Here is a 24,673-nt window from a genome sequence, read left to right on the forward strand (position 1 = left end):
GGTAACGCTCTCGGTAGCTGATGTGAACAAAATCTTTAAACAGGTCAACATTCACAAAGCCGCTGGGCCAGATGGATTACCAGGATGTGTACTCAAAGCATACCCGGACCAAATGTCAAGTGTCTTCACTGATATTTTCAATCTCTCCCTGGCCGAGTCTGTAATACCTACATGTTTCAAGCAAGTCAGTAGCCATGAAGTGCTTTGAAAGGCTGGTCATGGCTCACATCAACAGCATCCTCCCGGACACCCTAGACCCACTCCAATTCGCACACCGCCCCAACAGATCCACAGATGATGCAATCTCAATCGCACTCCACACTGCCCTTTCTCACCTGGACCAAAAGGAACACTTATGTAGGAATGCTGTTCATCGACTACTGTACAGCTCAGCCTTCAACACCATAGTGTCCACGAAGCTCATCACTAAGCTAAGGACTCTGGTAAGAGTAGGCAAAAATATGTCTGCCATGCTGATCCTTAACACTGGGGCCCCTCAGGGGTGTGTACTTAGTCCCCTCCTGTATTCCCTGTTCACCCACGACTGCATGGCCAAACACGTACTCCAACACCATGATTAAGTTTTCTGACAACACAACAGTGGTAGGCCTGATCACTGACAACGATGAGACGGTCTATAGGGAGGTGGTCAGAAAACTGGCAGTGTGGTGCCAGGACAATAACCTCTACCTCAATGTGAGCAAGACAAAGGAGCTGATCGTGAACTACAGGAAAATGCAGGCAGAACAGGCCTCCATTAACATCGACCGGGCTTTTTATTTTAGCCTACATGGTAAATATGTTCTTCTTCTTGAGCTTCACTGTTGGTTAAGGGCTTGTAAGTAAGCATTTTACGGTAAAGACTACACTTGATGTATTCAGCGCATTGTGACAAATAAAGTTTGATTTTATTTCATTTTGATTGTAAGATAATTTATAATCTTACAATTTGCCTGGCAACTGTAGCCTATAGACTATTTAAACTACTATAGGACAATGATTTAGTTACCAGTGTCTTCTTTAAAGTATTAACATATTTTAGAAAATGTTGGAAAAATAAAGCAGCTCTGTATCTAAATATTTGTTTAATTGTTGTGTAGAATAAGATGTCAAACATTTCTGGAAAAAATTATCAATACTTATGCTATAAAATATTTGTATTTCACCATTTGATTCTATGATTCCAAAGCATTCTTTGTGTGTTTTGATGCTGTTTTGTACATGCATTGATACACAAACAAGTTTTTTCAAGACACTCTCTTAGAAACACCAACATTTAGATTGAAGAACCACGTTGAGAGTACTTTCAGAGTACTTCTACTCTGTTTTTAAAACACTTTCTGTGTGTCATAACATTTACACTTGGGTTTCCATTCAAAAACATCCCAAACACCAGATCTCAGTCTAGGTGCATTACTTCTCATGGTTTCATTTCACAGCCATGTTTTTTAAAATTGTCTTTCTATTTTGTGTAACAATGACCTATAATTTCAAGTTTGTCGTGCTCAGGTCACGTAGTCTTTTGAGATTTTGAGCTCACGGGGCTTATCAGGAATGACTATCTGAGAGTCTAAACTATTTAGCCAAACTGGATGGGCCAGTTCATGGGTGGTTTCGTCATCTCTGTGTGTGTGTTTGTTGAGACATTCCTTCGTTCTCTGTCCTACATTAAAGCATGCCACACTTCCTAACTGGGTTTCAGTCACTCAGCCTCCCACTTCACACTTCTCTTCTCTGAAGCTAACTCAGGTAAGACAAACATAAATATTTAATATTTACGCATATACTGTATGTCATTAACGTGTTACCTACTTTTTGTCATTTCAATGTGGAAATGTTGGTAATATTCGGTAAAGACGTTGATCAATGAGATTTCAACCTTTATTCACCCACTCAGCCAGAAGTTTGTTGAATTCCCAATGTGTTATTACTATGCCTACAACTATCTAAAAGCACAACCAAATTCCAATAGAAAAACAGTGTCTGATTTGATTTAGTTGTCATCTAAATGTGTTATCATATTGCTTCATCTAATATCAGAACCAAATGACCTGATTCGAGTTGAGATTACATTAACAGTACATAGTGCAAGTGATCAATGCTGTTTGAGATTCTGCTAGATTATTACAGTGCCTTTGGAAAGTATTTATACCCCTTGACCAATTCCACATTTTGTTGTGTTAGAACCTGAATTCATAATGGAATAAATCAAAAGAATGTCTTACCCATCTACACACAATACCCCATAATGACAAAGTCAAAACATGCTTTAGAAATTGTTGCACATTTATTGAACTGAAATACACAAATATCTCACTCACAGTGCATTTGGGAAGTATTCAGACCCCTCGACCTTTTCAACATTTTGTTACAGCCTTATTCTAAAATGGATTAAATAGTTATTTTTCATCAATCTACACACAATACTCCATAATGACATAGCAAAAACTATTTTTTAGAATTTCTTGCAAATGTATAAAAAATTAAATATAAGATTTACATACACTACCGGTCAAAAGTTTTAGAACACCTACTCATTCAAGGGTTTTTCTTTATTTTTACTATTCTCTACATTGTAGAATAATATAGGAAAACTAGGAAATAACACATTTGGAATCATATAGTAACCAAAAAAGTCTGGGATCTGAATACTTTCCGAAGGCACTGTACATTAGTATTCACACCCCTGAGTCAATACTCTGTAGAAGCACCTTTGGCAGCGATTATAGCTGTGTGTCTTTCTGGGTAAGTCTCTAAGAGCTTCCCACATCTGCATTGTGCAACATTTGCCCATTACAACAAAAAAAATCAATTCTGTCAAATTGGTTGTTGATCATTGCTACACAACCATTTTCAGGTCTTGCCAAAGATCTTCAAGTAGATTTTAGTCAAAACTGTTACGGCCACTCAGGAACATTCACTCTCTTCTTGGTAAGCAACTCCAGTGTAGATTTGGCCTTATGTTTTAGGATATTGTCCTGCTGAAAGGTGAATTCCACTCCCAGTATCTGGTGGAAAGCAGACAACCTGGTTCTCCGCAAGGATTTTGCCTGTGCTTAGCTCCATTCTGTTTCATCCTTTAAAACCCAGTCCCCAGGCCTTAACGGTTACTAGCTTACACAACATGATGCAGCCACCACTATACTATATAATTTTGGAGAGTGTTACTCAGTAATGTGTTGTGTTGGATTTGCCCCAAACATAACACTTTCCATTCAGGACAAAAGGTTAATTACTTTGCCACATTTTTTGCAGTATTACTTTAGTGCCTTGTTGCAAACAGGAAGCATGTTTTGGAATATTTTTAGTCTGTACATGCTTCCTTATTTTCACTCTATCAACTAGGTTAATATTGTGTTGATCCATCCTCAGTGTTCTATCATAGCCATTAAACTCTGCAACTATTTTAAAGTCATCATTGGCCTCATGGTGAAATCCCTGAGCAGTTTCCTTCCTTTCTGGCAACTGGGTCAGGAAGAATGCCTGTATCTTTGTAGAGATTGGGTGTATTGATACACCATCCAAAGTGTAATTAATAACTTCACCATTCTCAAAGGGATATTCTGTGACTTAAGGAAATTAAATCAAACATTGTCACATGCGCCAAATACAACAAGAACCTTAACATGAAATATTTACGTACAAGCCCTTAACCAACAGTGCAGTTCAAGAAGAGTTAAGAAAATTCTTGCAAAATAAACAAAAGTACTTAAAAATGTAACACCATAAAATAACAATAACGAGGCTATATACAGGTGGTACCGTTACCGTTTCGTCAGTGTGCAGGAGGTACAGGTTAGTTGAGGTAATTTGCACATGTAGGTAGGGGTGAAGTGACTAGGGGGGGGGGGGCTGGGGGGGGGGGGTCAATGTAAATAGTCCGGTGGCCATTTTATTAATTGTTCAATAGTCTTATGGCTTGGGGGTAGAAGCTGTTAAGGAGCCTTTTGGTCCTAGACCTGGTGCTCCTGTACCGCTTGTCGTGCGGTCACAGAGGAAACAGTCTATGACTTTGGGGACTGGAGTCTGACAATTTAATGGGCTTTCCTCTAACACCACCAGTTATATAGGTACTGGATGGCAGGAACCTTGGCCCCAGTGATGTACTTGGTCGTATGCATTACCCTCTAGCGCCTTACGGTCAGATGCCGAGCAGTTGCCATACCACGTGGTGACGCAACCGGGCAGGATGCTCTCGATGGTGCAGCTGTAGAACTTTGAGGATCTAGGGACCTGAGGGGGAATAGGTTTTGTTGTGTCCTCTTCACGACTGTCTTGGTGTGTTTGGATAGTTTGATAGTTTGTTGGTGATGTGGACACCAAGGCACTTGAAACTCTCAACCCGCTCCACTACAGCACCGTCAATAGGGGCCTGTTCGACCCACCGTTTCCTGTAGACCACGATCAACTCCTTTGTCTTGCTCACGTTGAGGGAAAAGTTGTCCTGACACCACACTGCCAGTTCTCTGACCTCCCTATAGGCTCTCATATCGTTGCCGGTGATCCAGTCTTTACTCATAGACTTAAGGGGTTGAACACATTTCAGGTTTTCCTTTGTAAACATAAGTCCACTTTGACATGGGTTATTATGTATAAGCCAATGACAAATCTAAATTTGATTCAGCCTGTAAAATAACATTGAAAAGAGTCAAGGGGTATGAATACTTTCTGAAGGCAATGTATAGCAATTGTGAAGATCGTAACAAACATGCAACCTATGCATGCCATCTTGAACATGCACGCTTTTTATGATTACGTAAGACATTTGTTAAGGTAGGTTAATGTTACATATGCCTCTTGGAGGGGGAACGCAACACCCTGCTACAACTCAACTCCCTGTGGAGTGAAAAAAAGTATGTGGCCGTAGGTGCGGAGGAAGGACGACAGAGCCAGAGAAAATGACCTTTTACAGGGAATGTATTACTCCTAACACGGTATTGTTGGGAAAAGGGCTGGACTGACCCCAAGCAAAGAAAGTTAAAGTTAAAGAGTACCCTCTCCTACCTTACCTGCCTACCCACTACTTACCTAATCTTTCAGCACCTCCTGGCATGCTAACCAAAATACAGGTGGTGGTCCGCCCAGATCTTACCTAGTGTGCGTACACAGTAAATAATACGGGTTACGCATGCCCGCAGGCCTCTAGCCTAAACACTCCCAATGTGCATTCCCCTTCACCCCCAGGAACAAATAAAACAGAATAATTACTAACTTAAAGTGAAGAATTTCAATCATCAAAAACTCTTAAGTCGTATTGGCATACACATACCTCAGAAAGCCGCTATAAAATACTTTTAACAAAACTTTCACAGCCTAACAACCAACACAGAACATCAAATACGCGCTCTCCTCCTAACAAAGGAACACTGGCTTTTATCCAGCTGGAGAATGAGTTGGTAATTGAAGACAGCTGTTTCCCCTGAGGAGAGGGAGGGTTCAGAGCTCTAATCATCGATGGGGCCGACCAATCAACTCCTTGAGGAATCCAGGATTCTGTTTCCTGAAATGCACATGCCCACAACAACACAGAAACTGGGGAACGTAACAGCTAACCTCAAAATGTGGCCATGTATGTGTTACTTTGATGGAACTATCCAAGCAGAAGATCTCCTTAAAATGTTGATATTTGGTTGCATTGACAACCAAACACAATTCCAAAGTGAATCCAACATATTAATGATTAACTTGAAGATGACATTTAAAATCAACCAAAGCTTGAAGCCCTAGGCCTATATATTGTACATTTTTTGTTGAACCCTGGATGGAATACAAACAATGACTGTTGATGACTTTGAATATGCTATGTAGGCCTAAATAGTCTCATTGATGATATATTACTTATAACGTATGGTTACATTTCATTTGCACTGTTAAACCTACCTTTTTGGAATGATTTTGATAGCAATAGTGAATATAGTTGTTAAGAGATCTCTCAAAAATCATTCAACAATCATTATTGAGCTAGCACATAGGTGACAAATATCAAAGCTAAGCAGAGCTGGGTTTAATTGGGATGGGAGACCCAATAAATAGCTGTAGATAGATCACCTCTCCAGTAGGAGGTGCTGCCTAGCCAATTGTCTTTTTGTGATACTGGATATAACGTTGAAGAATTTATATTGTTTCAAAGGTACAAATTCAACATATTTTATACGCTGAAAATAAATTACAATCATGACATAATCCTGTGGTTGAAAATCCACCATCAAAACAATAGTTTGCGTTGATTACTTTTTTCCAATCCAATGTATTTTCCACGTCACAATAAATTGACAAATTAAGTTGAAATGTTGACTAAACCAGTTTGTGCCCAGTGGGATATTACGGTATGTAATCGTAATTTACAGTTTACCTCAGACTATGATTGCTGCCATTTTCAAAGAAACAGTTATTAAACAAAGCTTAGTCTGGGGACAACTATACAGTAAGCACTTAGCACTGGACTTTTGTGTAATGAACATACAGCATTATGAAGAATTTCAACTCAGTTTGACTTCACAAACTATCTTGAAAACTATATAGCACTATTATTGTGGAGTGTGAAACATCCTCTCATATTAGTTTGCTGGTGGTGTGACTCCTGTCATAAAAAACAAATTAAAATCCCCACAGACACTGCCACCATGTCAAAGAAGATGGTCATTCAGCAGCCCAATCACTTTGTTCAGGCCGTCACATCAAACCAATGGAGCTCCGAAATCTGTGACTGCACCCAGGATATGTCTTCGTGTAAGTGTGTGTGTGTGTGTGTGTGTGTGTGTGTGTGTGTGTGTGTGTGTGTGTGTGTGTGTGTGTGTGTGTATGTGTGTGTGTGTGTGTGTGTGTGTGTGCGTGCGTGCGTGCTTGCATGTGTTCGTGTGCGTCTGTTACCACTCGATTCCATTCAATCGATAAACTATGCTTGTATCAATCAACAAAGAGAACATCCTGTTCACTGTGATTTCTTGTCCTCTATATCCTTCTATAGGTTGCTTTGCGTTCTGGTGCTTCCCCTGTTTTACCTGTATAACAGCGAGAGAGGCTGGGGAGTGTCTGTGTCTGCCTCTGCTAGACGGTTTCGGCTACATCCCCCCAGCCACCATGTCCATGAGGGTGGGCATGCGCCAGCGCTACGGCATCGAGGTACGGACACACAGAACCTCATGCACTAGTCTATTCTCTGAAGCCTTGATGTTTGCTTTAGATGTATTTTACTGACTTAGCTTGGCATGTCTTATGACTAGAGCCCTGGGTTGTTCCTGACTGATCATATGATCTGACCAGGAAATACTCTGGGCCTTATAGTTATAGGCAATATGTACAGGTATGACTATTGGTGAAGATGTTGTATTATGGAAAAATGTTGTGTCCATAGAAATTAGGTATATTTCCCAGTTCCTTTGACACTGTTCGTGTGAACGTGTGTAATGTCTCGTAGTAGTCTACATCTATCAGTCCCTCCATCTCTCCAGTAATTCATGATGTTTCCCTCACCTTAGCCAACTTCTAATCTGATCTCAGAACTGTCCTAACCAGTTTTCCGTAACTTCTTGCTCAGGGAGTAGCCTGGGTACCAGTCTGTCTGCACTAACGTTCCATTCCTTGCCACTCCCAGTCATGCCAAACAAGGAGTTGGAATGATAGCACAAACAGATTGAGGACCAGGCTAGTCGGGGAGTAATACATAATGTTCTGATGATGTCATAGTGCTGAACTCCAATCAGATATTCTACCCTCTCTTTGTAATTGATTGACAAATGTAGCCAGTACTAACAGATCCTTAATCAGGTGTAATGTGGAGTGTCTCTGTCTCTCCACTAATCTTAGATCAGTTATAATGTGTAACGATGTATCTCTGTCTCCTCCCTAACAGGGCACCATGTGTAATGACTGTGTCTATTCCTTCTTCTGCCTGCCCTGCACCTGGTGTCAAATGTCACGAGAGATGAAGACCCGCCTCCAACCCATCACTCTCATCAATGCACACACAAGATAAGGAAAGACCTCGCTCTTTCTCATACTCCTCTTCATCATCACTGTCGCGTTGAGTAGGTCAGAAGGCAAACTGAAAAACCTCACCTCTATCAAATAAAAGGATGGTGGACCAGCAAAAGTACTTCTGTGCAAGGGTGTTTATTTACATAATGAATCTGGAAGAAAAACAACGGTACTGCCATCAAAAGTATAAGACAGTTTAAAAAAAATAAATAAAAAAAAGAGGAGGAAAATATTATAATTAATTAAAAATATATTGGTGCCCCATCAACAGCTCCATCCAACATGCCCCCCTCCCCTTTAAACTGAACAGGCACTACAAAGCCAGTCAGTCCTATTGCCATAGCTCTGGTCTTTATCCCAGCATAACAGGAAGCTACAGAGACGGAGAGAGGAATAGAAGCAAACAAACAGCGCGCTCATTCATAACATTGATAAGTACAATAAACGTTGCTTAACATGAACGCGTGTCTGTATATTATGTATACCATAACAAACTGTTACTGACGGGAGGTAAGACTAAAGTGTGTAATAAAGTGTGTAATGTAGGTACTAAGATGGCGAAGTTAACTTGTGTGTCGAACCACATTGCTAACGTAGCTGATAACGGAGCCGGCGACGAGTGTGCATGTGTTCCAAACGCTGCCCGCGGCCAGTTGCGGACTTCTCTGTCACAGTCGCACACCACCATCATCATATATCAATCTTCCTCTTCATCATGGTCATTAGACTAATCATATTAAATATCATAAGACATATGTGAATGGAATACCAACAATATCATACTTATCGTGGACTACACATTATATCCTCAGTTGACTCTAATAAATCACTCACTGGCACCAAACCCCTCACCATGTAACGTCACTCAGGCACGTGTACTATTTCGAGCTAGTCTGGGTGTTGTGGAATGTCCAATCTTCATCTTTCATCATGCTGTCACAGGTAGTTCACATTCACAACTTCCTCCCTGTCAACAGCTAAATACAGTATGTTTGGTCCGCATAAATACATTTCCAAAACCCTTTTAAAACTGGACCATTGTATTGCAGAAACATACAATTGTATTACGAGAGAAAGTTATGAAAGATTAACAAGGAAAAACAGATATATATATATATACATTCAGTGCCTAAGGAAAGTATTCAGACTCCATGACTTTTTCCACATTTTGTTATGTTACAGCCTTATCTAAAATGTATTTAAAAAAAATAATCTCAAATCTACTCACAATACCTCATAATGACAAAGTTAAAACAGGTTTTTAAGTTTGATAATTTATAAAAATTTATTTACATAAGTATTCAGACCCTTTGCTATGAGACTCAAAATTAAGCTCAGATGCACCCTGTTTCCATTGATCATCCTTGAGATATTTCTACAACTTGATTGGAGTCCACCTGTGGTAAATTCAATTGTTTGGACATGATTTAGAAAGGCACACACCTGTCTATATATATTTGTCAGAGCCAAAACCAAGCAATGAGGTCGAAGGAATTGTCCGTAGAGCTCCGAGACAGGATTGTGTCGAGGCACAGATCTGGGGACGGGTACCAAGAACACAGTGGCCTCCATTCTTAAATGGAAGAAGTTTGAGCTGTCCGCCCGGCCAAACTGAGCAACCGGGAGAGAAGGATCGTGGTCAGGGATGTGACCAAGAATCCGATGGTCACTCGATGACAGATCTCTAGAGTGCCTCTGTGGAGATGGGAGAACTTTCCAGAAGGACAACCATCTCTGCAGCACTCCACCAATCAGGCCTTTATGGTAGAGTGGCAGACTGAAGCCACTCCTCAGTAAAAGGCATATGACAGCCCGCTTGGAGTTTGCCAAAAGGCAGCTAAAGGACTCTCAGATCCTGAGATACAAGATTCTCTGGTCTGATGAATCAAAGATTTAACTATTTTCTAACATCTCTGGAGAGACCTGAAAATAGCCACACAGCAACCCTCCCCCATGTAACCTGACAGAGCTTGAGAAGATCTAAATGTAATTTATGGTTCGGGAAGACCATATTCATAGTTTCCTCGTGCATAAAGGTGGTGGAATTATTAGGGAATTAAGTCAAGGTCAGACACACCTCCGCCACATCTTCATTTATTCGATCTCCCCCAAAACGAATAGCAGGTGAATAGCACGCTATTCTCATGCTTAAGTTTGATGTCAGAATATGCACAGAGAGAAAAGTGCATAAAAAGGGAATTACGTTCCATTTATGCACGCTTAAAACTCGGGTCGGAATCAGCATCCCTGAACAATAGAAGGAATTGCAAAGCCGTTAAAAAGCAAGTTGCAGCCAAGTAAAACGTATTTCATTTTTGACACAAGTTGGCATTGAGTTGCAGATAGAGCCAAAAGTTAGGAAAAAGTAACAGTCCATTGTTGTTGCTTGTTGTTCATGTTCTTCCTCCTCAGTCGAGCGGCTGGCCAGTCACCATGGCAACACACGTGATAATCAGCAACAACCAACAGTCTCAGCCTCCTCAGCCCTAGACACCAGCTCTAAAAGCCACCCACTCTAACCAGTGGAGCACTGGCATCTGTGGCTGCTTCGACGACTTACAAGTCTGTGAGTCTGTCGGTCAGAGTTCAGTTTACATCTGTATTTCAGAATGTCTTATTAAAACATGGCATATTTTGAGACATCAACCTCTTGATACAACCACTCTTTATATTCCATGCATACAAAATAACTTCATAAAAACACAGCGCTACACGCTACTAATCACGGTGAGTTAGATACGTCTCCTATCAGTGCTAGCAGATCTTTTCTCTGCCCTGCACACTCTCACCCCATCCTCAGGCTGTTTTGCCTACTGGTGCTTCCCCTGTTTTGCCTACACTACCACCTCAACGTTCGGAGAGTGTTTCTGTCTCCCCCTGCTGGACATCTTAATGAGATTTACCCTGGCTGGTAGGGGTGTCTTCCCGGACCCCTCGTGTCCATGTCCATGAAGGTGGCGGTGTGCAACCGCTATGCCATTCATGTAGGTTAACAAATTGAGAGCTGTACTATTAGTCTGAACGCCTGAATGAATATACTAAAGGGAGACTATCAGACTAAGCTTATGGACTTTGTGTAAGCGTGAGGCAGTGCATTCTCCACAGCACATGAGGGCTTATGTGGGCTTGTGCCTAATAATACAAATAATAATAATTTATTCAACTTATTTAGCACTTTTCAAAGAATCTCAAAGCACTCCAAAGCACAAAAAAAGACAAGTAATTTAAAAAAACAACATCTGAGATGGACAGTCATTAAGTTCATGGCTTGAGTGGTCATCTGAGGTAGGTGGTCAAGCGAGAGAGAAAGTCCGGAGGTAGGCAGAAAGCACTCGCTGTCTCTGGCTTTTCCATAATAGAACTCAGTCACATGAAGTTTGAGCTTAGTTTTAGCAGTCAATGTAATCATACAGTATTCCAGGTTTGGTACCCTTGCAGATACCTTATTGCAACTGTTTGTGACTAGAAACACTATAGAGTACTAAACATGACGCCTACAAGATCAAAAGATAATGACTGTTTGAGATTATAGTATTTAAGTCACATGTCACGTCTCTCTAAAGGGTGACATGATGGCGGACTGTGTGTACTCCACCCTTTGCAACATCTGCTCCTGGTGCCAGCTGGCCCGGGAGATCAAGAGACGCAGACAGACCTTCACAGTCATCAACGCCCAGTCCGTGATGCTGCCCGGTCAGAACATGGCGATGGCCTCCCAGCCTGGGGTCAATACATCTCAGACCACGGGTCATATCCTCTCAGCCTATAATCAACTCCACCCCTCAGGCAGTCTTGGCCACTAGGTTCAGGTAACCTTTGACCTTTGACCCTGCAAACACACCTCACGGGGTTAGCCACGCCCTCTGGTGGTAAAAGCTAAGGTATCTAATCTTTCAACTCTTTTAAAAATTATGCTCCCAATATATGTCAATGCCCCAATGCAGATGGAAATTTGTTAAATGTAGATTATGTAAGTGTTAATTATGAAAACATATAAATAGCTTTAACCATAGAATACATTTAAATACCATAGCCTGTAGCACTCACACTATGTAATTTAATGAACCTTTATTAACCTTTATTTAACTGGGCAAGTCAGTTAAGAACAAATTCTTATTTGCAATGATGGCCTAGCACCATTCTAAGCAAGCCTGTGATCACTTATTCTTACTACAGTTTAGCGTCTCTGTTAACTTAAGAGCCAGGCAGTTGTCAATGTCGTTGGATAAGGCCAGCAGAGCAAGTTAGAGGGGGAGGCTGTAGCCCTCTGATACGACTGTGGTAACAGTCACAGTGACTCATGTGCTGTGATTTTAATCATCGTTAAAGCTCACGTTTATTTTCCTTCTGCTGTGTCCTCCCTCCCTCCCTCTCCGTCCCTTCCTCCCTCATTTGACATTTTAGTCAGATTTACAATTAGCGCATTCATCTTAACATAGGTGAGACAACCACATATCACAGTCGTAGCAAGTACATTTTCAGTCAATAAAGTACTATAGTTATCCTCAAAGTCAGTGTTGGTAGGAAAAGGAGGGTGGGAGGCCCTGTGGGATTTATTCCAGATACTCATTGAAGAGATTGGGTTTTATACATTTTCGGAAGATGGTTGGGGACTCCGCTGTCCAGACGATAGGGGGAAGCTTGTTCCACCATTGGTGTGTCAGGACTGAGAAGTTTTAACTGGGCTGAGCAGGAGCTGACCCCCTGTAGGGGTAGAACGGCCAAGAGACCAGAAATGGCAGAATGGAGTGCACAGGTTGGGGTATAGGGTTTGAGCATAGTGTGCTCTGTCTCGCTCGCTCTCAATTCCATTCTCTCTCTCTCTCTGTCTTTCTCTCTCACCCTCCCTCTCTCCCTTCTCCCTCTGACTTTCCAAAACATAGAAGGACATTGCTGTACATTAGTGAAGGGAAGAGTCCATCTAATGTCAAATGGATTTATTGTCAAATACATTTTAATCAAAACATTATCTATACCAAATACTACCATGTGTTAATGTGAAAAAGAAAATGTTACTTTGCCTGCAACTTGTATATTTGTTGTTAAACAAAATAAACAATTGTTCGCTAAACAACTCTAAACTATTATCCTGCAACTTGTATATTTGTTGTTAAACAAAATAAACAATTGTTCGCTAAACAACTCTAAACTATTATTCTCCTGTTTCTGAAAATTTGACAATACAAAAAAATGTAAGAGAGACTCCCCTTAAAAAGGCCTACGAAGCATCATTATGAGTCAGAAACATGTATTCTAGTGTTAAAATGTACTACAAAGTGTAAATAGGATCATTTTGGTCATCAAGTCAGTTTAGTCTAAAACTGAGTTTGGAACCTGTGTGTGACAACAAGTAAATTAAGGTTGGGTTTGGATTACAATATCAACAAATCGTGCTTCCTTTTGCCATTCTCCACGTGCAAATCGTCCTTCCGCTTCCCTTCACTGAATGGGGCTCTGTTGTTTCATCGCCTCCCGCCGGTTTGAGACTGAAAATACCTATACACATTTGATCATGCCTCCACAGACAAAGTTTTGACTTTGTGGCTGCGGTAACTAGTGGAAACCAAAGTTCTATAGTTTGCATGCCCTGCCAAAGGACCAAAGATTTGTATAACTAGTCTCATTTTTCTAGCTGTGCTAGTACTCGTAGCCTAGTATGCTGAATAGGTGGTTGGAGTTTGTCGCTCCCCTAGTCTGCACCAGTAACGCTAGCTTGGTGTGCATCAAATGGTGGTGGTGCATATAACTATAGATACTGGAACATCATGTCCTAGCTAGCTGGTGTAATTTAGCCAAGGACTCTATATAACATTCTTGCTGGTTATGTAGGTAACGTTAGCTATCTGTTGATAGAGTGAGGCAGGCTAGCTAATATTTTGGCTACCATTAACGTAGTTAGTTAGTTGGATAACTAACTAGCTACCTCATGACAATTTATCATTTGATAACGCTAGCAAGGCAGGCTAGCTAACTAACGTTACCCTACTACAAGTCGGATTTGAAAGTCAGTTTGTAGCTCATACAAGTGTATTCTGTATTGTTTAGGGCAAAATTAAATAATGGATTCAGCTATGATGGTAGCTAATTAATTTCTAAGTCTGACTAATACAATGAACTAGGAACAACAAACCGTCACCGGCCTGAATCTAATCCAATCTGGAGCTAGTCAGTCAACATCTGTAAAGCATAAAATTAACTTGACCAGAGGTACTGCCCTGATGACACAGACAGCTTCATCAACAATGTAATGTGTGTTGTGTGAAAAGTTGTAATTACCCAGGTTTGATAAACTAGTAGGTCAAGGTTAATTACCCAGCTAAGCAGATACAAGTAGTAAGTCATTTTGGTTGTGAAGTGCATTATCGAAAAGCTTTGTCCTTTCCTGATAATAATTGACCACTTGGCTGGCCCTTGTATTACCGGCGCTCCCAGTCAGCACCACCTCATAAGATGAGGAAGTACATTTTGTTTATGAGAAATGTCCAATTTGCAGCTGAACATGCAACATAGAGAAGACCAGCAAACGGACCCTCAGCATCATGAAGACATGCCCTCGCTGTGAGCATTCCTATAAATGGTCAAAGGTCAAAACCGTTTAGAGTTTTGTCCCTATTCACCTTCATAACTTAGCCTGGTGGAACCAGCCTGATCGCTGCATTTGCCATTCTATTTCACTTCACGTATGATATCGGGAGTGAAATTGAAAGGTGAATGCAGCGATCAGGTTAGTTCCACCATGCTAATCATAACCGCCATTGATAGGGTTGTTTTTATCTGACCTGTTCAAACCTCTATATAGTATATGTTTGTTTCTCAGATATATAACCTATCCTAACTTCCGTTGGTAATATAACCGTGACTGTGTGTGTGTGTTCACAGAAACATGTATGGAGTCAGCACATGGAGACTTTCAAGATGAAGTCCAGACTGATAGACAGGCTTGATACTGATGTCTGAATTGGGGAGAGAGGCCTGGCACTTGGCATTACAATCTTACCAGACACACATTTTACATGTATTTTTTTTAATTATTGAATGCAATGTTATCAGTCAATATGGGGTGGGACAAACCCTGTGTGCTCTGCACCAGGATCTGGAAACTCCTATTGTATACGGGACACCACATGTTTGCCAAGGTCGCCCCAATTCCACTAGACCAAATGCAGATAATCACAGTATCTGTATCGGCTGGGAACGACAATGAAAGGTGCACATTGTTATATTAGCAGAACCCTGATTCTACGGTATTATGTGAAGGGCTGTTTATTTTACATGGGCCTGTTAATTAATTTGAAAGTTATCAAAACATTAGTTTAGAATATCTGCATAAATTCAGCAATTGCATTCTTCTCATATTACTCTGTAAGCTACTGAACTATTCAAAGGCGGCAGGTTGAGTGTTGGACTAGTAACCGAAAGGTTGCAAGATCGAATCCCCGAGCAGACAAGGTAAAAATCTGTCATTCTGCCCCTAAACAAGGCAGTGAACCCACTGTTTCTAGGCCATCATTGAAAATAAGAATTTGATCTTAACTGACTTACCTAGTTAAATCAAATAAAACATTTAAAAAGCGTACTCTGTCATCTCTCCATACTGTAGCCTGTAGTTATTGGGCAAGGATCTGACTATCATTAATGTGATGACTGCTATTTATCAGATAATTACCCACTACGTTTAATGATTACTCAATTAAATGAATCATGTAACAATTAACTCATTAGGAATTTGGGGCACCAGGGGAAAAGTTATTTACTGAGTTACTATCTCCCAACTTAAACTCTAAAGATGATCTCTTACATCCATAACAGTCAATTATTAATTATCAGTATCATTCTGAACGTCGTTGACTTCGTAAATCTGCATGAACCCTAAGTGATGAATCAGCAATACACAAATTGGCTTACTTATTTATTTACTAACTAAGTAAATAATCACACAGATATACATAAACACACACGGTATAGGTTATTGATTTTCTAACATAATGCAATGAAAACAGGTCCCTAGTGGACTGGCATGATATGACGGCTTGTTACACAATGAAAAGGGGGTGGGGAAAGATAAAGAGCAGGAGACTTAGTGTGGACTTATCTTACATACATTTGGAAACTACGATCACCGTAAATATGAATATTTAGCACCCTAACAACCGCTCATTCGGATACGAAATGCAACATATATTTATTTACATGTAGATGTCTTTCTCTGTCGTCTCTCTGTTGAAACCACTCGATCCGTCTATGGCACATATGTCAGAGTCAAGGCCCGCGGGCCACATCCGGCCCGCAAGAAGGTTTTTTACGGCCCCTGGGATGATCTTGATTTATTATTAGAACCGGCCCGCAGCAAGCCGGCAGCCCGCAGATCTTTTACACGCACCAATACTACATTTCCCACAATGCAAAGGTGACGCACCGAGCAGTAGGCTGCTTCATTTCAATATTTATTGGCACAGCAGTCGTCAGCATCACAGTAAAATTAACTTTCAGATACCCATCAAAAATGGCAAAACGGAAGGTGGATACTGAGAACCGGGGGTTTCAAACAAGGTGGGAGTCGGAGTATATGTTCACGAAGGTAGCTGGAAAACCTGTGTGTCTTCTGTGTGGAGAAAGTGTGGCGGTACTGAAAGAGTATAATCTGAGACGACATTATGAAACGAAACACGCGGACAAAAACAAGAATATGGACATGGAACAAAGGCTACAAAAGGCAGAGGAATTAAAACGAGGCCTCAAATCTCGACAGGCTCTGTTCAAAAAAGCCAAATCACAAGGCCAGGCTGCTGTCAAGGCCAGTTTTATTTTGGCAGAAGAGATCGCTAAATCAGCCCGGCCATTTACGGAGGGGGATTTCATCAAAAACTGCATGATTAAAGTTTGTGACGAAGTTTGCCCAGAAAAAAGGCAACTCTTTTTAAATGTGAGTCTGAGCAGAAACACCATTGCCGAGAGAGTAGACCAGTTGTCCATCAATCTAAAAGAGCAGCTTGTGAAAAAGGGAAAAGATTTTATTGCATATTCCTTGGCTGTGGATGAGAGCACCGACATTTCTGACATTGCCCAGTTGTCAATTTTCATCCGCGGAGTGGACTCCAACCTAAGCGTGACAGAGGAGTTTTTGGCTTTACGTCCTATGCATGGCACAACTACGGGGCATGATTTGTATGAAGAGGTGTCAAGATGTGTAAATGAGATGGAGCTGCCTTGGGAAAAACTCGTGGGTTTGACAACCGACGGAGCACCTGCGATGTGTGGACACAGGAGCGGACTGGTGGCGAAGATACGGGAAAAGATGCAAGAGGAAAACGCGACAGGTGAGCTGACAGCTTATCATTGTATCATACACCAGGAAGCGTTGTGCGGTAAAGCCTTGAAAATGGAGCATGTAATGAGCATCATCACGCGCACAGTTAACTTTATCAGAGCCAAAGGTTTGAATCACCGCCAGTTCAAGGCATTTCTGACGGAGTTAGAAACGGAGCATGGTGATTTGCCTTATCACACAGAGGTGCGATGGCTAAGCCAGGGAAAGGTGCTTCAAAGATGTTTCGAGCTTCGTGAGGAGATTTGTCTGTTCTTGGACAGCAAAGGGAAAGACACAACACAACTCCGAGACGAAATGTTTCTGTGTGAAATGGCTTTTCTGTGTGACATTACGAGTCATCTGAATGCAATAAACTTGCAGCTGCAGGGTCGGGATCGTGTCATCTCTGATATGTACAGTACAGTGAAGGCATTTAAAACCAAACTGACTCTGTGGGAGACGCAGATGCGGAAAGAAAATTTGAGCCACTTTCCCAGCTGCCAGACCATGAAAGAGAAGCTCTCTACCAGTGCGTTCCCGAGCACACAGTTGGCTGATAAAATAGGTATGCTTGCCGCTGACTTTCGACGCCGATTTGCTGACTTTGAAGCACAAAAAAGCAGGTTGGAACTGCTCGGTAACCCATTTGCTGTTGACGTGGAAAGCTCACCACCAAACCTCCAAATGGAGTTGATTGACCTCCAATGCAATGATGCACTGAGGGCAAAATATGCGGCAGTGGGTGCTGCGGAGTTCGCCCGTTTCCTCCCCGGCACAATGCCCCAGCTGCGCATCCAGGCTGCTCAAACGTTGTCTATGTTTGGCAGCACATACCTGTGTGAACAACTGTTTTCTTTGATGAACCTGAACAAAACATCACACAGAAGTCGACTTACTGCTGAACACCTCCACTCAATTCTGAGGATTTCTTCAGCTCAGAGCCTTACCCCGAACATTGATGAACTTGTGGAAAAGATGGGACACCACCAAGTATCACCCTCAACCTCAAACAAGTGAACATTACTGTGCAATCACATATTTAGAGTTTTTACTCAGTTCAAGTTTAAAAGTTAAAATTTAATATTTGTTTTCACTGCATGTTACTTCTCCTTAAACAAAGTGTTGTTTTTGATTAATAGATTTTTGCACTTTATTTTTTTGTATTTCAATCCAATTATATTTTAAAAATATTTCAGTTGAGTGGATGATAGAAAATTGCTATTATTGTTTTTTCTTTGAAGTAAATTTAGCCCACTTTTGCTAAAATAGAAAATATAGTCTACTGATGGTGCCTTGAATACCGGTTTCTTTCATTTAATGTTCATGTTATGGGGATATTTATATAAAGGAAATTTGTCTTTTGTGTCTGTTGAAAATTAAAGATTACTGACAGAGCCATAAGAAAATATTGCTTTATTTATCTGATCATATTGTAATATATTTGTTAGGTTTTCAGTAGGTTCAATTAGGTTCACTAGACTATATGCGTCATTTAAAAATTTTTCAATGAACATTCGAACAGTCCGGCCCTCGTCTTGTAGCTGATTTTTTTATTTGGCCCTCCGTCCATTTGACTTTGACACCCCTGGTCTATGGGCAGTAGTTTGATGTAAGTCACTGGTTGTCCACCAGAGGTCACAATGTCCTTCTTAGTTGTAGGCTTCTTTGTCTTGGAGTGTTCTTAGAATGGATAACTCCAGGTGTACCACACTGTGGTGAGAGGGATCTGTTCTTCCCTCCCTTCTTTGGTCAATTGTCCTAGACTACATTACATACCCAGCTGCAGACTTTGAATGTTTGGTCTAGTCTTCACCTTCTTCACTCGTCAAGAGTTTCAGCTGATCTTACCATTTTCTGGTTTTGTAGTTTTAACCATTTCAACATGTGGACCACGTCCTCACGTTCTTTGGTCGAATGTAAATTTCGTTACAAAGGGTTTTATACTCGGGAAGAAAGGGGGCGGTCTATCGCGCCAACACAATGTCTGTGCTCACTTGGGTGTGGCCACTGACTGAGCATAGGTTTACATGGAAAACAGTTTATCTAATTTTAGAAGGCTGGAATCACATTATCTTCACAAAAGTATTCTTGTACTTAATCATTTATTTTATTCAACATTTAGATACAAACCTGATAACTAGGATGTGTACACTTTCAGAGTTACCATTATCTTGTTATCCAATCCTTAATGACATCACTATTGTTTAGATCCCCAACAACCATTCCAAACGTTTGGATTTCAAAACTAATGTTCCAATGTCCAATCTTTTGACGTTAGAGTTCTCTACACACAGCACATTCCTTTGTTGGATACTGAGAGGCAGAAAGTTAGAAACCATTTATGACCGGTTAAGTCAAAACTGGGCCAACTCCCTCAGGAGACAGGGGTCTGGCTATCTTCAAACCTTTGCCTAGCCAGCACCTTTGATCCTCAGCAAGGAGAGAGACTCATGACAGCTCTGACAGATGGGTGTATCCTGGTGGTGGCGCTCAAGAAACACCCACATCAAACCACACCCCCCAAGCCAACTCATGTTTGGCTTCTGTCATGGCTGCCAGCATTTTTTGAGGAGCAAGCCAATGAATGAGTCCAACTCAGCGGGTGCAGTTCCCCTTTAAGGCAATATAGAAGTCTTACAAGATATTACATTGTTAGACAATCAAAATCTACAGAGTATTTCATCATATGGAAAAGAAGTAGCACATGTCCTCCACGCGCTGCCTCGCGCACCTGCAGCCGCAGGACGTTGTCAAACTGGTCGAAGAGGAGCAGCAGGTCCAGCACAGGGACCCCGTGGTAGATGGCCTCATACAGGCCTTTGGTGCCTCCGTGAGCCACGAAGGCGCGGGTCTTCGGGTGGCCCATGAGGTCATTCTGGGGGAGCCAGTACAGCAACAGGGTGTTGTTCTCCAGGGAAAAGGGTTGTTCTCCCAGGAACCTCAACACCACCTTATGGGGCAGCTGGGCGAATACTTGGGCCACTACCTCCTTAGGCATGGCAGACACTATTATTCCCAGAGACATGACCACCACCCTGTGCTTCCCAGAGCTCTGCATGTAGGCCTCTATGTCAGCAGGGAGCGGCCAAGCTGGACAGCACTGGAAGCCCCCCACATAGACCATGTTGGGCATGGTGGGCCGCAGGAACTCAAAGACAAAAGTCCACCCTCATCAGCCACACGTTCGCCAAGCGCGGCATGGAGTCCAGGTCAGCACCAGGGGAGAAGTGATGTTGGATGAGGCTTGTATACGCAGGGTTAATTATTAAATATTGCTCCACTAAACATAGACATAATGCAACCCATTCCTGGTTCTCTAAAGGAAGTCCATGTGGTTGGAGAGCTCTGGGCCCGACGCGGGGAAAGGATGAAGGTGAAGTGGCAGACCGAGCACATTGGCCAGAATGACCCCTATGGGCAGACCAGGGTCAGTCAGCACCAGGTCAAACCGGGCGTTCCAGAGTAAAGCCATGAACACCAATCATCAAATATGGTGGCTGCCGCTCTGGCCGCTCCAGTACTGCTTGCGGAAGGAGCGCAGGCAGGGTGGCAGGGACCGGACTCCCAGAATCCTTTGCATTATCTTGTTATAGTAGCTCTTGCCCACCTCGTCCTCCAACATGTGGACGGTGACGGAGGTGTACGGAGGGGAATTCTGGGGGATGTACCAGCTCTTGGCGGAGCGCAGCACGGTGAGGTTGGGACCTCTGGAGTGGAGCTTCCGTCTACCATCCAAGATTTACCCACCGCAGGCGCTACCGTGGCAACTGTTGCCAGGCGATAGGAGCAGGAAGTAAAGGGCAGACACAAAAGGAGTAGTCACTCCTTTTGGTGGAACCAGCCAGATCACTGTGAATGGCTCCACCAGGCTAGGAGAATCATACAACAGATATGGAATTGATAAAGGAGGAGCAAACCCACAAAACAAATACAAAATGAGTGTAAGCCAGAGCCAGCTCTGGTGTGAGATAATGTGATTTACAGGTAACTTCCAAGATAAAGGAAATACCAAGGTTTAGCTTTAGAGCATTTATTAGTCACACGCACAGGGTTGCAGATGTAAATGCAGGGTAGAGTGAACATCTTAAGCGTTGAGCTCCTACAGTGCTGGTCAAAGGGATGTAAATTGAACAGAAAAAATAATAATTTGAATGGATGGAATGAATGTGTCTTAATAGGGTGTTGAACCACCACGAGCCAGAACAGCTTCAACGCGCCTTCGCAAAGATTCTACAAGTGTCTGGAACTCAAACAACATTCTTCGACGCAAAATGTAATCCCTTTAAGAACAGGATCGCAGAGTGCTGAAGTGTGTAAATATCGCCTGTCCTCAACACTCACTACCAAGTTCCAAACTGCCTTTGTAGGCAATGTCAGCACAATAACTGTTTGTCAGGAGCTTCATGAAATGGGTTTCCATGGCCGAGCAGCCGCACACAAGCCTAAGATCACCATGCGCAATGCCAAGCGTTGGCTGGAGTGGTGTAAAGCTCACTGCCGTTGGACTCAGGAGCAGTGGAAACGCGTTCTCTGGAGTGATGAATCACGATTCACCATCTGGCAGTCCGACGGACGAATCTGAGTTTGCCAGGAGAATGCTACCTGCCCAACTGCATAGTGCGAACTGTAAAGTTTGGTTGAGGAGGAAAAATGGTTTAGGGCTGTTTTTCATGGTTCGGGCTCAGCCCTTAGTTCCAGTGAAGGGAAATCTTAACGGTGCAGCATAAAATGACATTCGAGACGATTCTGTGCTTACAAATTTGTGGCAACAGTTTGGGGAAGGGCCTTTCCTATTTCAGCATGATAATTCCCCTCTGCACAAAGCAAGGTCCATACAGAAATGGATTGTTGAGATCGGTGTGGAAGAACTTGACTGGCCTGCATAGAGCCCCGACCTCAACCCCATCGAACACCTTTGGGATGAATTGGAACGCCGACTGCGAGCCAGGCCTAATTGCCCAACATCAGTGCCAGACCTCACTGATGCTCTCGTAGCTGAATGGAAGCAAGTCCCTGCAGCAATGTTCCAACATCTAGTGAAAAGCCTTCCCAGAAGAGTGGAGGATGTTATAGCATCAAAGGGGGGACCGACGCCATATTAATGCCCATGATTTGGGAATGAGATGTTCGATCAGCAGGTGTCCACATACTTTTGGTCATAGAGTGTATTTAAGATTTTGTACATATGACTAACAATTGCCAATTTGCTGTCAACAATGACACAAATGGCTGAAACAAATCATAATGAGAAAGGACTTGAACATTTCCCAGGACATAGACATATCTGATATGGGTAGAAAGCTTAAATTATTGTTAATCTAACTGCACTGTCCAATTTACAGTAGCTATTACAGTGAAAGAATACCATGCTATTGTTTGAGGAGTGCACAATTAGGAACTTGAAAATGTATTAATTAAACAATTAGGCACATTTGGGCAGTCTTGATACAATATTTTGAACAGATATGCAATGGTTCATTGGATCAGTCCAAAACTTTACACATACATCTAGTGGCCAAAATCTAAATTGCACCTGGGCTGGAATAATCAATATGGTCTTTCTCTTGCATTTCAAAGATGATGGTACAAAAACAAAATGCATGTTTTTTTCTTTGTATTATCTTTCACCAGATCTAATGTGTTATATTCTCCTACATTCATTTCACATTTCCACAAACTTCAAAGTGTTTCCTTTAAAATGGTATCAAGGTTATGGTATCAAGGGTATGCCATTTTAGGTGAAAACTGAACTAAAGGGGCAGATCCTTAAGAGGGTTTAAGTTAAAAAAAAAAAAAAATTAAAAATGTAACAAATAATTAAACAGCAGCAGTAAAATAACAATAGCGAGGCTATATACATGGGATACCGGTACAGAGTCAATGTGCGGGGGCACCGGTTAGTCGAGGTAATTGAGGTAATATGTACATGTAGGTAGAGTTAAAGTGACCAGTCATAAATAATATACAGTGTAATAGAGGGTTCTGGGTAGCCCTTTGATTAGCTGTTCAGGAGTCTTATGGCTTGGGGGTAGAAGCTGTTAAGAAGCCTTTTGGACTTAGAAGGGCAGTGATTGGTAGATGGGTAACAATAACAAATCAGACATTGATGATCTCTTTAAGCATGGTCAAGAAAATAATTATGCTGTGGAGGATGAATTAAACCACCCAGACACATCAAAGATACGGTCGTCCTTCTAAACTGAGCTACAGGACAGGAAGGAAACTGCTTAGGGATGTCACCATGAATCCAATGGTGATTTTAAAACAGCTAAAGAGTTCAGTGGCTGTGATCAACAAAATTGTAACAACTGGGCACAGACCACGTCATTTCAACATAACATAATTGGGTAATATTTAGTTGAGACGTTGATCAATGAGATTTCAACCTATTTTCACCCACTCAAAAAGACAGCCAAAAGTTTCCAATGTGTTATCACTCTGCTTTCAACCATCTAAAAGCACATCCAAATTCCAATGGAAAAACAATGTCAGATTTTAGGTTTAGTTGTCACTCAAATGTCTATCACAGCGCTTGCAACTAAAAGCACAGCAAAGTTCAAATGGGAATACAATGTTAGATATTTTTTTAACTTATACAACAAATTAATGTATTATCACTGTGCTTCATCTAATAGCAGTACCATATGACCTGGATTTCAGTTGAAATTACATTAAAAGTATATGATGCAAGTGATCAATGCTGTTCAAGATTCTGACAGATTATTATAGCAATTGTGAAGATCTCCACAGACGTGCAACGACCTATGGATGCTATCTTGAACATGCAAACTTTATATAATTACACAAGATGAAATGTATAGTTACAGTAACCTCAAAATGTGTCCTTGGTTGTGTTACCCATTTTGAGGTTGAATGTTACATTCGTTTGTAAGGTAGCCTTAACTTTAGGCTATTTACTGTATTTGTGTTTGGTTGGCCACACAACCAAATATCAACATTTAAAGGAGATGTACAGTGTCGACTGCTTGGATATTTCCATCGGAGTCACTGGCTTAATTCTAGTCTTTAACTTTTATTTTTGGTTGAGTTGGAGATGTGAATCCAACATATCATTTGTTAACCTGTCAACAAAAGTAATATTGAATTGTGTTTCATTGTCAACGCAACCAGATATCAACATTCGAAGGAGATTTGTCTTCTGCTTGGATAGTTCCATCTGTGCCTCTGACTAAATCTGTCTAATAATTAACGTCTCCACCTCAACCAAAAATCTAAGTTAAAAGAATAGGACTAAATCAAATCAAACTTTAAATGCACTTTCAATAATGTTTTATTGCGTTGACAACCAAACACAATTCAAAATAACTACATTTGAAATCAGCCAGAGCTTGTAACCCTAGGCCTATTGTATTGTCCCCCCCAAAATGT

The 24,673-nt window shown here is 41.5% G+C and overlaps 1 protein-coding gene, 1 long non-coding RNA gene and 2 pseudogenes across 2 annotated transcripts; 3 read left to right on the forward strand and 1 right to left on the reverse strand.

Annotated features, from left to right (window-relative positions):
• Positions 1 to 1,582: 1,582 nt before the first annotated feature.
• On the forward strand, positions 1,583 to 8,438 carry LOC110500535 (cornifelin homolog B). Its single transcript, XM_021577939.3, has 4 exons — positions 1,583 to 1,749; positions 6,613 to 6,729; positions 6,968 to 7,122; positions 7,853 to 8,438. Exons 2-4 carry the CDS (start codon positions 6,624 to 6,626, stop codon positions 7,973 to 7,975), a joined length of 384 nt encoding a protein of 127 aa, XP_021433614.2. The 5' UTR covers positions 1,583 to 1,749; positions 6,613 to 6,623; the 3' UTR covers positions 7,976 to 8,438.
• Positions 8,439 to 10,273: 1,835 nt separating this feature from the next.
• Positions 10,274 to 11,931, forward strand: LOC149973228 (placenta-specific gene 8 protein-like; annotated as a pseudogene).
• A 1,458-nt stretch (positions 11,932 to 13,389) lies between these two features.
• LOC118942934 (uncharacterized) lies at positions 13,390 to 15,553 on the forward strand. The gene is made up of 2 exons (XR_005038614.2): positions 13,390 to 14,535; positions 14,857 to 15,553. It is a non-coding gene; the product is annotated as an uncharacterized LOC118942934 (long non-coding RNA).
• Positions 15,554 to 19,843: 4,290 nt separating this feature from the next.
• On the reverse strand, positions 19,844 to 21,900 carry LOC118942804 (UDP-glucuronosyltransferase 1-2-like; annotated as a pseudogene).
• Positions 21,901 to 24,673: the final 2,773 nt, after the last annotated feature.

Source organism: Oncorhynchus mykiss, chromosome 21 (assembly GCF_057628025.1).
Source record: "Oncorhynchus mykiss isolate SJ-2025 chromosome 21, ASM5762802v1, whole genome shotgun sequence".
In the NCBI taxonomy this organism is placed as follows: Eukaryota; Metazoa; Chordata; class Actinopteri; order Salmoniformes; family Salmonidae; genus Oncorhynchus; species Oncorhynchus mykiss.

What these genes read in the sequence shown, in the direction of transcription:
- LOC110500535 (XM_021577939.3), top strand. Translation starts at nt 6,624, where the DNA reads ATGTCAAAGAAGATGGTCATTCAGCAGCCCAATCACTTTGTTCAGGCC. An exon ending in CACCCAGGATATGTCTTCGT is followed by an intron (nt 6,730 to 6,967) that starts GTAAGTGTGTGT and finishes ATCCTTCTATAG; the next exon opens with GTTGCTTTGCGTTCTGGTGC. An exon ending in GCCAGCGCTACGGCATCGAG is followed by an intron (nt 7,123 to 7,852) that starts GTACGGACACAC and finishes CCTCCCTAACAG; the next exon opens with GGCACCATGTGTAATGACTG.